Raw genomic sequence first — 13787 nt, 5'->3', positions numbered from 1 at the left:
ATTGCATTTCAGATGCCGCCTACTTAATAACTCTCAATCCGTAAAATACAGAAGGTTGTAAAATGGTTTATACTCATAACAAGTGAGGAAAATCCAATAACACACATGTTAAAGCAAACCTTTAAAACACAATAAAACAAAATACTGAGTTATTATCTATGAATCAATATAATTGATAAAATTTGAATACTATAAAGCTTGAATATAACAGGTTATTTAATTCTAAATACTTCTAAATTATAATTACCAGTACAGTATTCTTTCTAACGAGACTAGAATGAAAAGATAATTTTAATTGCAATAATGAAGGTTAATTTCCATCTTTCCTCATGTTTACTCCCTTATTAAAAAAGTGGTCCCCTTAGCCACAGCAGAGACATATTACATTTTCAATGCAAATGTATTAATCTGGATAAACTATATTAATTCTTGCACTGCACTGAGCTATAATTTGGATTATAATTAATCTAAAGTGGCACTAGATTTAAATGACAATATAAATGAAGCATTAGAAGGCTTTTTTTTATTATGAATGAATATTCAACAAATATAACTTGCATATTGCTAAGTCTCATTTTGAATGCTCTGGTCCTACAAACTAGTATCAGCAGTGCAGCACAACAGTAGACAGAGATTCTGTGCTCTTCCTAACACTGTGCTGATTCCTTCATGTCTAAAAAAAAGTGAGATCAAACTGTCTTCTCATCCACCATGGAGATAGTGATTACATTAGTGATTACTTTGTAAGTTTGCAAATATTTTGACAATTATATCTGAAATAAGAAAAAAATATATATATTGTCATGCTTGCTTTATATGTTGGAAAACACCCGTGACAACTAGAACTTATATAAGAATATATATATATCTTGTGTAGGTGTATGTGTGTGGTATGTGGTTATTTAAAAAATAGACATTTTTACAAGGGAAAAACCCATGTAATAATTTTTACTCTATCAAGGCAGACTTTAGGAGAAAACTTTGTTAAAAGTTCATGTCCATTTTCAATAACCAGAACTGTTTGAAAGGCTGAGAGTTTTCAAGGCTAAATAGTTACATCTCAGCACTGGCTTTTAGACAGTCCTTGATTAGAGCTCATTTTTACCCTATACCTGGGGAGGCATTTTATGGGGATGAAATTTGATTTAAATAACCACCATTACACAATGGTCTTTCCTCTCATAGACATAAGTCCTGTCAGTATGGTACAATTAGGCACGAAGGAAGGACAATAACTCATCAGGTCATTAGGGAGCTATTGAACCCATTACTTATTCAGAGCGCTAAACTGCACTGGTGGAGCCAGAGCCCCTGCATCTGGGATATGTTTCAAGCAAGACTCCATCTTCACTGGTAAGAAAAGATTGCTCTTCAAAAGATCCCAGATTCCATACTTTACAAGACACTATTAGCTATCACCAAGCATAATGATTTGTATCTAAGTATTATAAGGGTTCTTATGGATGCCACTGTGATGTGTTTTACACATTCTTCTGAAGAAGAAGAGGAAAATGTTGTAGTATGTTGTGAAATATATATCTGATGTCAGGCCAAATCCTACCCAACTTGAACTAATCAACATCTTAGTCTTGATGAGGTCCATCATAGAGTGCATAGGCTGAATACCTTGCTATTTGCAGCCCTATTTAAATGAGGTTTGGATGGTATTGCACTATCTTTGACAATAATTGATCACTAGGTACTTCAAATTCCAAGTCTATCATCCCAGAAACAAGCCTACTAATACACTGCTACAGCATCATTTGGAGATTTAGCTTTAGGCTCCAAACTAAACTTAGACCCTCTTTGTTTAAGTCAAATTAGAATCATATGTTAGACACTATAACCTAGAAGCAAATACAATGGTGCTTTTCTCACTGGATTCCTATATGAAATTTAGCTTGAACAGTGTGGGAAAAGAGCATGGAACCTCCTTAGATAAATTTTGAAGGAAATTAAAAACTCAGATATGCCAAGACTGAATTACAAATAGGGGATAATTCAAATAAACTTGTATGGAGCAAACTAATATATTTTGCACAACCCAATATCTTCATAGTGAATACAAGCTTCTTTACGTGTGGCTGTCACTGGAATGCAAGGAAAAGATAAATGACTACCTGAAACTAATAGGCTTGAACCCGTTTCAGCATTTCTTCTGCTCCAATGAGTCCAACATAATAAAACTAGGTATAGCGTGCAGCAAAAGTAGCCAATGTAATATTCATTTCGACCATAGATTTCCATCTCATACATACAAAGCATGGATGTAGCCATATATTTGCCAAATCAAACACAGAAAAAGCCTTAGGTATCCAGACCAGATGCTGGCCTAGGGTTTGTTTGTGCACAAGTAAATGTCATGACACGAAGGTTTGTTTTCAAAGACAGTAGCTTTCATTACTGGGATTTGTCTATTCTTGAAGATCAAAATTACCCAGCACCTAATCCCTTTTCAATGATATTTCCTCTTTCTTAGGCTGAATCATCTGTAAACTTTTTTGCTGGATTTTGTTTGAAATGCCTCAAATAGATGCCCTTAAAAAGGGCAAATTCCTTAGTGTAAATTGAAAATCAAAAGGAGGGAAAAAATAGCATTTTTTTAGGGTTATATAGTTTGGGAAAGAGGTATATATGATTGAATGACAAAATTCAAGTGATATCTAATCCTGTGCTTATGAAAAATTAATATGCCATCAGAGGAATCACAAGTATAGCTAAGATTAATGAAAGGCGCTTAAAAAATTACAAGCACACAAACTGATTTGATTAAAAAATAATCTCACTGGTCGTCCTGTAATATTCTTCAACTTATCCACATCTATTCTGTCAGATGGTTATGATTAAAAATAGGTCAATGGGAGGCTACTGATAGAAATCACATGCAAAATGTACATGGAATGAATAGTAGTAGGAATGCTCAGACAGTTGAAAATGAATAAAAGCTTTTAATAAGCTTTTTGTGGGAGAGAGTGAAGGAGAGGATGATTGCAAGGAAAGGATAGCAACAGGAAAATGAAAGGTCATAGAGTCTAGTATCTTACCAGAGTCTTTACTGGAGTTCTTGCCTTCACTATTGTCTTTTTCATTTGGGTCTTTCTCCTCATCCTCAGCCACTGCCATGGGCTTGCTAGCTCCTTCTGTCTCCTCACTTTGTTCTTCTGTTAAGAGAAGCAGGCCAGTCAGTAGAATGGAAAATGTCCCCAAATGTACATTCACATAAACTGTCTGTCTACATAAAACCTAATTACAAATGGTCTGCAGATACATGTGTTCATTTATGCAAAAGTTTATACCAGTACATGCTACTACCTTACTGAGGCAAATTTGTAGCGAAAGCAATTTCATCTGCATCTATGAGAACATGTATCTATGTGAAATTATGACGAAATAAATTAACTTTTAGTATAGATTAAGAGGGAAAAGAAGACAACATTGGCTCAAAGGCAATTCTGTAATTTCTTTTGTTGTTTTTAGTTATTATGATTCTTAAGTAGTTGTAAAAGGGAGTTTCTATTCAACATGTCAATTTGTAAGTACAATGCATCTTAGTTGATGTCATCTCTTCCATCATTCTCTCCTATCTCTTCTATGCCCACTCATCCCTTCAATTTACTTGAATCCATTTTCACATATATATGTTGAATATTATGACTGCATTTGTCCATCCATTTTCTTACCATTTGTCTACTCTGTCCTTTTAGCCTAACCCTCACTCCTCACTAAAAGGAAAACAAAACAAACAAAAAAAACATGTTCCAGCTTCTTTGTATTGTTTTTCCAAAGAGTTGCATCATTGGAACTATAACATGGACCCTCTTCTGTGGACTTGAGTGAGTGTTAGAACAAACCATGTTCTTAGAAAACATTCCTGAGAAATTGTATAAATAACAAGAAGTTAAATAAAAGACAGGTGTTTCTCCTACCTTTAGATCCCTACATCTTAGACAAGTTCTTTACATTTGTGCTAGAGGAAGATTTAAAAACTTCAGCTACACTGAAGTATTTTTTTTAACTTAGGGGAAGTTATCCACAGCCTAGGACATAACAAGGTATATTTCTACAACTGCATCACCCCACACCTCATTCACGGGTTCACACCAGCTAGATTACATGGAAATCCTCCTAGTAACTCAAACCTATTTAATTATTCTGTAAATCTTAGCTATGCCACTGCTGGTGGATTAATCTGTTTATGCAGTTAGCCTCTATGCTGGGGCTGTGCAGCACTAATCCGTGAAAGGCCCACTGTTCTCTTTCATCCTGCGATCATTTGTCTCTCAGTGTGCTGATGTCACATTTTAATGAATTTTTAGCAATCTGAGTAATGCCAGATAACCAGACTTGCAACTCCCCACAGCCCAGCATGCTGTTTTCATTGCAGCACACACACACACACACACACACACACACACACACACACACACACACACACACACACAAATAAAAATCAAATTCCCCAGTTCAGGTAGGAATTACATAAATTAGGAGAGGAAGGTAAAATGGGATTTGAAGCACCAGGCTTCTCAATTTCATAAAATCTTTAATGACCATATAAATTAACCCTGGAAAGGCAAAAGGTCATTGAGACCCCATTTGCATACACTCTTCTATTTGCTTTTGATAAGCAGAGCTTTTATGCAGAGAACATGATACAATTAACCCTTCAATAACCATACAAAATGCTGCTATGGACATTTTAAGTGTCAAGCATTAACTGAAAATTACACACTGAATAAAATTTTCATTGCAAATGCTAAAGTGATTGAAAGGGGAAATCGTGGCCCTCTCCACACCCCATGTTTTATTAATAACATTCTGACAGCAGAATGAAATATCCACTGTCATATATAGCAGCTGAGCACAAAAAAAAAAATCTCTTTAAAGTCTCACTTGCCAGCCATCCATCGCCCTCTGTGATCAGGAAAACAACAGAGGAGATAGTTCTCGGTCCCATAGGAAACTCCAGAAAGCTACAGGGAAAACAAGGATCTCAATACATTCAAAGTGAGAATTTGGTTCAACTGAGCATACTCTAAGACACCATACAAATCATTTTATTCCAGTTTTTTCCCCTTTTGCACAAAAGCAGAGAGGGGACCCTTGTTTAAGTAGTCAGTCATCTGTGGGTTTCAGGAATGGGTTTCCTGTTTGGTAAAACACACATGGAAATTTTACATTAAGAAGGCAGAAAGAAAAAAATCTTCTGAGTGTAGCCTGCATTCACCCATCAGTGACAATTACTGTTCAAACACAGGCTTTCTCTTCCCAGCCCTGGGCCCAGCTGGTGGGTATAGTGGCTGACACAGGTTTGGGAGTCTGGAAGGCTGTGATCATGACTAGATTAGGATATGTCCCTGCCCAGTGCACACACGTGGGACAATATCCAGTGTCAGGCCCATGGCAATTACTTTTTGACTCATTCTGGGGAAGGGAAGCAAGATCTCTTAGAGTAGATTTACTGGACCTTTTCCCCCAGGGCTGGAAAATGAAGTGTCATAGTGGCTACTGAGCATCCTTATCTGGAAGGGACATAAAATTGTAAGGGCTATCACAACTCACATTAATAAAACATTATGTGTCAGGAGAAGAAAAGAAAAATTATGAAGACCCTAAAAGAAAAGGTACAGTCTAATCTCATTCTCATCCGAAAGATTGGGCAAGGTCTTCTTCTTCATCTTCTGGTATGTGTTTTAAGTGTGAGAGAAATTCCCAGACATGTTCTCCTATACATCACTGTGGTGCCTGACCTCAGCTTGACCCTGGCAACAGTTTGAGAAATCTGAATGTGAACAAAGACTCTGTGTCCCCAGCAGGGAGAGATTGTGGGATAGACTCTCCCCATCAACTTAATCGCAAACAGCAGTTCTGAGGCCATAACTTTGCTGGGTTCCTCCAAGCCACAACTCATAACAGTTAGTGGTGGATTTGCCTCCAATGTCATGGCTTCTGTGACTTGCCCCCTCCTCCTCTTTTTTCGGTTTCTCCTTTGAAGTAGGCAGGCAATTAGCTCTAATGCTCAAGCAATTCAGACCTGTTTTGTGGTTTAAAGCCAAAAGCTGTTTATTACAGGTAGGCTCTTTGGAGCCATAAGAACTTTGCAAATTTTTAATCATGCAAAAAATAATCACAAGCTAACTTCTACACACCATAAAGTTTCATATAAGTTAGATAAAAGGTCACTTTCATTCTCAAGGAGAGTTTCAGAAATAATTTGGACATTCATTATATAAATAGTCTGTTGAGTAAAGAATACTAATGCTCAGAAACCACTTTTTCTTGGAAAGCTGGAGGTTAGGATTTGAAGTTAAGGAAAGGATTGGCTGTATTCTAATTTTCAAGTACCACATTTCTTTTCCTCAGTTATAAAATGCCATAAAATGTAAAATGTTTGTAGGAAAAAAGCAGGTCCCATTAAATATATTAAAGGAATATCTTAGAACTGAGAAGTATAAGTACATAAATTGTATCTAAAAATACATCAATTATAAAATAAAGATGCTATGGTAGTTTTCATTTTCATCAGCATGTCTTTTCTGCTATATTACCTGCAGCAATAGTAAAAATATTACAAGATTTTTCATTTAGAGCACGTGCATGTGTGTGTGTGTGTGTGTGTGTGTGTGTGTGTGTGTGTGTGTATTCCTACTGGGGCTTGTGCTACCACTTGAGTCATATCTCCATTTCTAGCTTTTTGCTGATTAATTGGAGGTAAGAGTCCCTCGGGTCTTACCCATCCCTCCTGGCTTTGAAGGTGTGAGCCACTGGTATAAGGTTCCTATGTGCATCTTTTTTGTGCCAGTCCTGGGGCGTGATATCAGGGCCTGGGCTTTGTCCCTGAGCTTTTTTTGCTCAAGACTAGTACTCTACTATTTGAGCCACAGATCCTCTTCTGGGTTTTGGGGGGAGATAGGGGTGTGGAGGAGGGTTAATTGGAGATTAAAGTCTCATGGGCTTTCTTGTCCAGGCTGGCTTCAACCACTGTGCTCATATCTCAGCCTCTTGAGTAGCTAGGAGTGTAGACATGAACCACTGGCACCTAGCTTGCAAATGCATTTTTAATGATCCTTTTGACTCATGGATACAGAAAACAGAACACCTATTTGTAGGTTAACTTTTACAATGTGTATGCAATTAAGCTTAAAATATGCATTAGTTTCCAAAAAAGAAAACTCCAAATTTTCAGACAAATGACATTTTTGTTTTGAAATGACCCACAATAATAGAAAGAAGGAAAAATGCTGTCTTCTTACACCCCAGAAATATGGTCCAATTAACATCCCACAGAATTTTTAACATGCCTGAAATGGCAATGTTGTAAGTTACTATACACCCACGTATCAACTATATCTAAAAGTGTTTGAGTTATTAGCTTGGAATATTTTCAGTTAAATAATAAAAGTAATTGGAAAGAGACTACCAATTTATCTTACAAGTTATAATATACAATTTCTAAGCAAATCCAGTTCATCTCTCAATTGTAAGTACCAGCTAACTGTGCTCCTTATTTCAATATACAACTAGGGTTGTGAACCCTTCTTCTGAATATTCTGTGAAACCATTACATACTATATTTTTAATTGACAGATAATAATTGTGCATGCCTATAGGGTATGGTGTGATCACTTGATGCATGTATAATTATGTAATTTATGCATATGTAAAGTATAATGATCAAATCAGAACAAATAGCATTTCTATGTCCATAAACATTTATAGTTTCTTTGTGTTAGGGACTCTCATAGACTTTTTTCCCCATTCTTTTATAAAGTATAAAGCCACTCTCCCATGTTTAGAACACTAGGACTTACTCTCTACCTGCGTTGTGGTTCCCGTTTTTCCATCTTTCCCCTATCCCGTCCCCTAGTGACTGTTGTCCTAATCTTCCATGATATGAACTTATTTAGCATCTATGTAAGTAGAATATATTGTGCACTTTTCAAGCCTTCAGAGTGATTATATAAAGAAGCAGTAGCAGACGGTAACTAAAACATCTCCAGTTTTATGTATTGATCATCTCTATTCAATGCTCTTGGCTTGTGAGAATTGTCTCTTGGAGTTACCCATCTTTTCCTTGTCCAGTCCCACTCCACTCAAAATTTATTCTCCATCTAATCTACTTAAATCTTTTGATGGCTTCAATCACATAAAAAGAAAAGGCTCAACCTCATTTGTATGTGTGTGTATAATAAAAACATCTCTGCGATATCAGATCCTTATCTGCACCCTAGTCTCATCTTGTCCCGTAACTAGTATTTGAAAACAATTTCTTAAGCTTTAGAGAATCAGAATCACTCAGAAGACATTCTGAAACAGGGGTTACTGGGCCCCATCTGTACCTTTTCTGATTTAGTTAGGTGTGCAAATTTTCATCTCTTATAAGTTCCAACTGATAAGTATGCTTCTGATGCAGGTCACATTTCGTAACCACTGTTGAGGAAATACCAAATAGTTTGCAATGCCTTCTTGCCTAAAGTTCATTCTATTACATTTTCTTTTCTTATCTACAACTATTTTTCTTCAGTGAATAAACCCTACTTTTTCCTCTCCAGCTTGAGGAATATCAGTTTCAACATTTGAAACTTGAACATACTTATATGTACAATTATAAATTTGCTATGAGATAATTTGTGAAAGTCAGCAAAGAGGCTAGTAAACATGATTTTTGAAAAGTGTCATTGTATTCATAATAGTAGCAGTAGTAGTATTCTGTTTTCTTCTCCCAGAAGTTTTTTTAAATTAACTTCCATTTAAGATTTATGTGGATTAGTTTCTTTCTTTTTTCCTGTGCGTTGATGGGAAACAATAGCATTGTATGTGGAAATTATCTTTGTGTTGCTGATTTACTCTAATGCATACACATTTTCTGAAAATAGTTATTATTTTATTTATTGTTGGGTCAAAGGCTTGGGAAAATTGAATGAACTACGGTAGACAGGGAAGACAAGTTAGTTGAAACACTGAATTAAGTTTAAGAAGCAAAATTTGAGGAAGAGTTCAGACTTTATCTTATCCCTTTACTCCCCTTTAATAAAATTTAAGAGAGGTTTGTTTTGATTTAGGTGGTGTGGATTCTTTTTTTTTTTTTTTTTAACATTTTCTCTCCACTAAGTCATTTTTCAGCTTATTGAAGTAAAGGAAAAAAAGAACAAGTGAGAAAGAGCGAGAGGTGCCTCCTGTCTTTACTTACACAATTGTTCTTCTGAAAGTCACCTATACCTCCATGATGTGAAATCCCACATGTCTCATATTCACTGCATGTTTTTCTTCCTTTGTTCAACAGATGCTACTACTTCTTTTTCTTGGATAATTTTCCGTCTTGGATTTTTATTGTAATCAGACTTCTGTAGTTTCGTTGTGTCTTTCTGAAAGTTTCCTCTTTCCCCTTTGCTGGGGCTTCCTCCATTATACAACATGTAGATAGTGGGGTGTCCCCAAAATTGGTATCGAATCCTATTCTCTAGATTGAATCCTATTTCTTACATGATCTCTTTCAGATCATGGCTTTAAGTTAAATCTTTCCACTTGGATGTCTAAAAGACATGTCAAACTTAATAGGTCAGACTAATTTCTTTGATCTCTACATATGACACCATATGTCATTTTCCTCCCGTGTTCACCATTTTAGTTAACAGTAACACCATTGACCACAAAACAATCTATAACTTCTCTTTCTTCCTCGCACACATACATTTTACCAAACAGCATGTCCTACTATTTCTCCTTCCAAAATATTTGATGTGTACTTAATCCCTGCCTCATTTTTTTAAACTATTTCCTTGCTGGTATGTTTGATTTCTTCTGTCTTTATTTAAATGGTGCCTTAACTAGGAAAGACCTACTTTGCTTTAATGTTATTTATTCGGTTAAACCAAATAAAATCAAGTCATTCTTCTGCTTGGCATGGTTAACTCTTTCATTTAGAAAAAAACACATCAATTCCTATGATGCCTAAAATGATGAGGCCCTTGCCTACCTGGTTATTCCATCTTGCTTTGATCCTGTCCTCCTCACTCACTATTGTTTCTCCATGTTAGCCTTCCTTTTCCTCTTGGAATGTAACCTATTTCCCCCCCCCCCCACTACTTCTGTGGGGATATCCTTCCCTGGACTGTTTATAACTGGCCCCTCATTCCTATTATTCCATAATCAGCTCACATGTCACTTCCTTGGGCAACTTCCCTTACTACTGCTTGTAAAGTAGCAAGCACATCGGCTGCTGTGCACATGTTAGGGCAGTCCTCCGTCTGAGTAGGAGTCACTCACTATCATCTCAGAAGTTATAAAACTGTAGATTGTTAGCCCTTCCTCCCGTGTTTCTGATATATTATGTCTGCACATGTGCTGATGCTGTTTGTGAGGGGTTAATACATTGAAAACTTCTATTTTAGCATCCTTTACCACAGTTACTGTAAACTGAAATTTTTTTATATGTCATAAAATATTGTCTAACAAAGGGCACCTGATCTGCTTTGCTCATATACATGTCTAGCAGTACATGTGACAGTAATATTTGAATGAAAATGGTGTTTCCTTGTTTTGCTTTTGTGTAAGTAGGTCTATGGCCTATTAATATAAGTTGAAATGAGTAAAAATGAGAAAGAAATGGAAAAAATGAAGAAAATAAAAAAGAATTGTTGTATATGACAAACATCCAGAGTCATGAGAATATATGAATCTGGAGACTCTCAGATATTACGTAGAATTCAGCCTTCATTTAAAAAACAGTTAAGACATGTAATGAAGCAGAGTGGCTTCTTTTCATACTAATATATTTTATTGTTATTTTAAAGATGATATACAGAATGGTTATAGTTATGTGAGTCAGGTAATGAGTAATTTCTTTTTGAAGTGTCCCTTCTTCCCTGGTTTTCTCCTAGTTCCCCCTCCCCCAGTCCCCTCCTCCACAAAGTATAAGGCTCATTTCCAACGTAGTGCCTAGTGAGTATCACTGCTGCAATTGTTCACTCTTTGTCCCACCCTTTCTGTATTGCCTCTTACATTTCCCAAGTCAGATAAACTTATATATAAGACATACAAAAGTCATTTTAAAGAAAAACCTTTTGATTGGTTTGAGGTGAGAAAGAAAGAGTAAATTTTGTGTGTACTGGTCCTGGGCTTGAACTCATGGCCTGGACACTGTCCATGAGCTTCTTTTGTTCAAGGCTGACACTCTACCACTTAAGTCTCAGCTCCATTTCTGGCTTTTGTATGTTTTATTGGAGATAAGATTCTCATGGACTTTCCTGCTCTGTCTGGCTTTGAACTGCAATCCTCAGACCTCAGCCTCCTGAATAATTAGGGTTACATGTGTAAGCCACTGGCAACTGGTTCTGAATTTATTCTACTTTGTTTTATAATGATCTTTCCTAGAAGGAAGTAGCATATAAAAATCACAAAAATAGTTTCATGAAGCACGCAGAGGTAAAAGTAAACTTCAGCTTGAAGCTGGAATTTTTTTTGGTCTGGTTGTGGGGCCTGAACTCTGGGCCTGGGCGCTTTCCCTCAGCCCTTTAGCTCAAGGCTAGCACTCTACCACTTGAGCCACAGTGCCACTTCCGGCTTTTTTTTCCTGCTTATGGGGTGCTGAGGAATCGAACCCAGGGCCTCATGCATGCAAGGCAAGCACTCACCACCGAGCCACCTTCCCAGCCCAAAGCTGGAATTTTTAAGGAGTGAAATTTTGACTTCATATTAAAGAGATAGTATACTTGCAAAATATTTTTGAAGGTATTTCAATATACCATTATGGATTTAATTGACCTTATGTTTTCATTTCGTCTATATATCGTCTTATTCCAATTACATGAGTGTACAACTGAGGCCATACTTATTTAGCATAAATAACTGAGTAAAATGGGTATGTTTCATCTTAAATTATCTGGATGTAGTACAGCTCAAGTGTTTTTACCACATTTCACACAAACACATACAAAGGCAAAGTACACAGACAGACCAGTGAATATTCTGACAAGGTGACACAAAAATCCAATGATTCTATTAATTACTGAATTGTTACAGTGAATTATTATAGCATAGAAATGTAGATATGAGGCTTTACAAAGCAGAAATTGCTTGTTCTTTTAAGAGCCTGAAGACAGCGTTGTACACAAAAATAAATCTGACACTATTAATAGCACTATTTAGAAAAATTAAGTCAAAATGAATTAACAGACTGAAAGACAAAGCATAACTTTTAAACTCCTAGATCCTAACACAGGAAAAAGTCTTAAACATTGGAATTTGACAGAACTTTTTAGACTATGCCAAATGTATAAACCATTAAAGAATTAATAAGCATGGTGTCATTAAAATTAAATGTTTCTTTATGAAAGACACTCAACAGAATAACAAACCATGGCAAGGAACTAGTGAATAAAGAAATACTACTTAAAGTATAAACTATGAGAACTCAATTCTTAAAAATAGCTCAAGACATTGAAAGTATGGGCAATTTAACATATTTATGGTGAATAAAGATAATCTTAAGATACTAAATATTGTATGAATCCAAATATATGGCATCATTGAAAAGCCAAAATTATGGACAATAAAATATACATGGATTTCATGTATGTATTGGTGGGGTGAGAAAAAAATTAACAGGCTAAACATAGGATCGTTAGAGAGAGAACCTACTCTTTATCATTTATAATGATAGATACATGCCATTAGTTTTTAATTCAAACCAATAAAATGTACAGTTCCAAGAGTAAATCTTGGTGTAAATGATGGTCCTTGGCCAATTATTATATCAGTGCATATTTATCAGTTATAATCAATGTATCACATAGGTGTGGGATGGTAATAATGTGGAAAGCTTTGTGTGTGTAGGAGGGAAGGGCAAAAAACATGAACCTTTCTATTTTGATCATTTTTAATTAATCACTTAACCAGGTGCTATTGATTCGTATCTGTAATCCTAGCTACTTGGTGGCTGAGATCTGAGGATCCTGGTTCAAAGCCAGCCTGGGAATAAAGATCTCTCTGAAATTATCTATCTCCAATGAACCGGCAAAAATATGGAAATTGAGGTGTGACTTAAGTGGTACAACACCTGTCTTGAGCAAAAAGTCCTAGTACTGGCTCATACCTGTATGAATACACTGAATATATACTTCTAAATATTAAATATATTTGTTTTTGCTTCCTAATTATTTGTATAACATATATGATCAGATCTAATCAGAGTAATTCTAAGGAATATTTATAATATCATTTAGGAGAAGAGATGGTTTTAAGTGGGAAAGAATTACCTGAGGTTGTTCTCAATTGCTGCTCTGTAAGTTCATCCTCACAGGTCCTGGCTCCCAAAGAGGCAGTTTCTGTAGTGGACATCAGAGTGAAAAGCAATCAGCATTCTATATCTACCTCACATCCCATACCAGTACAACCTTGAACTTGGCTGTGAAAAGAATCCAATATCATCTGGAGCTCAGCAGTTGGAAAAATAGAACCCAAGGAATGGCAAGTTTAGATCTAATTCTCAATGATTAGCAGCCCCAAACAAATACAATATTGATAAAATGTGAAAGCAGGAAAGACTATTTAATCAAGTCTATGTTAGAGAATTGTGTGTTTAGTGGCAACAAATACTTATCATATTGTGAGCATCCTTCTGCTTACCAAAGTGCCCAAAAGAAAACAAAAAATTCATTACATGACAGCAAATATGAGAGAGCCAAACAATCAGCAGGCACTTGGGAGGATACCTGAAGACCATGTCCAAGTCATGAGAAAATAAGTCTACATTTTTATTCTGATTGCTTATTTTTAGACCAGAGCAG

At 36.0% G+C, this 13787-nt stretch overlaps 1 protein-coding gene across 1 annotated transcript in view; it reads right to left on the bottom strand.

Annotated features, from left to right (window-relative positions):
- Positions 1–13787, bottom strand: part of Zfhx4 (zinc finger homeobox 4) — a 193060-nt gene that overhangs the window by 17280 nt on the left and 161993 nt on the right. Inside the window, exons 5-6 of the mRNA XM_042680697.1 lie at positions 13257–13325; positions 3045–3161 (exon numbers count right to left, since the gene is read on the bottom strand). Of these exons, the coding sequence (XP_042536631.1) occupies positions 3045–3161; positions 13257–13325 (186 nt within the window). The remainder of the gene's footprint in view (positions 1–3044; positions 3162–13256; positions 13326–13787) is intronic.

Source organism: Dipodomys spectabilis, unplaced genomic scaffold (assembly GCF_019054845.1).
Source record: "Dipodomys spectabilis isolate Male_0828 unplaced genomic scaffold, ASM1905484v1 ptg000063l, whole genome shotgun sequence".
Lineage (NCBI taxonomy): Eukaryota > Metazoa > Chordata > Mammalia > Rodentia > Heteromyidae > Dipodomys > Dipodomys spectabilis.
Note: the sequence above shows the minus strand (reverse complement) of the source record. Positions and strands in the feature narration are given on the sequence as shown.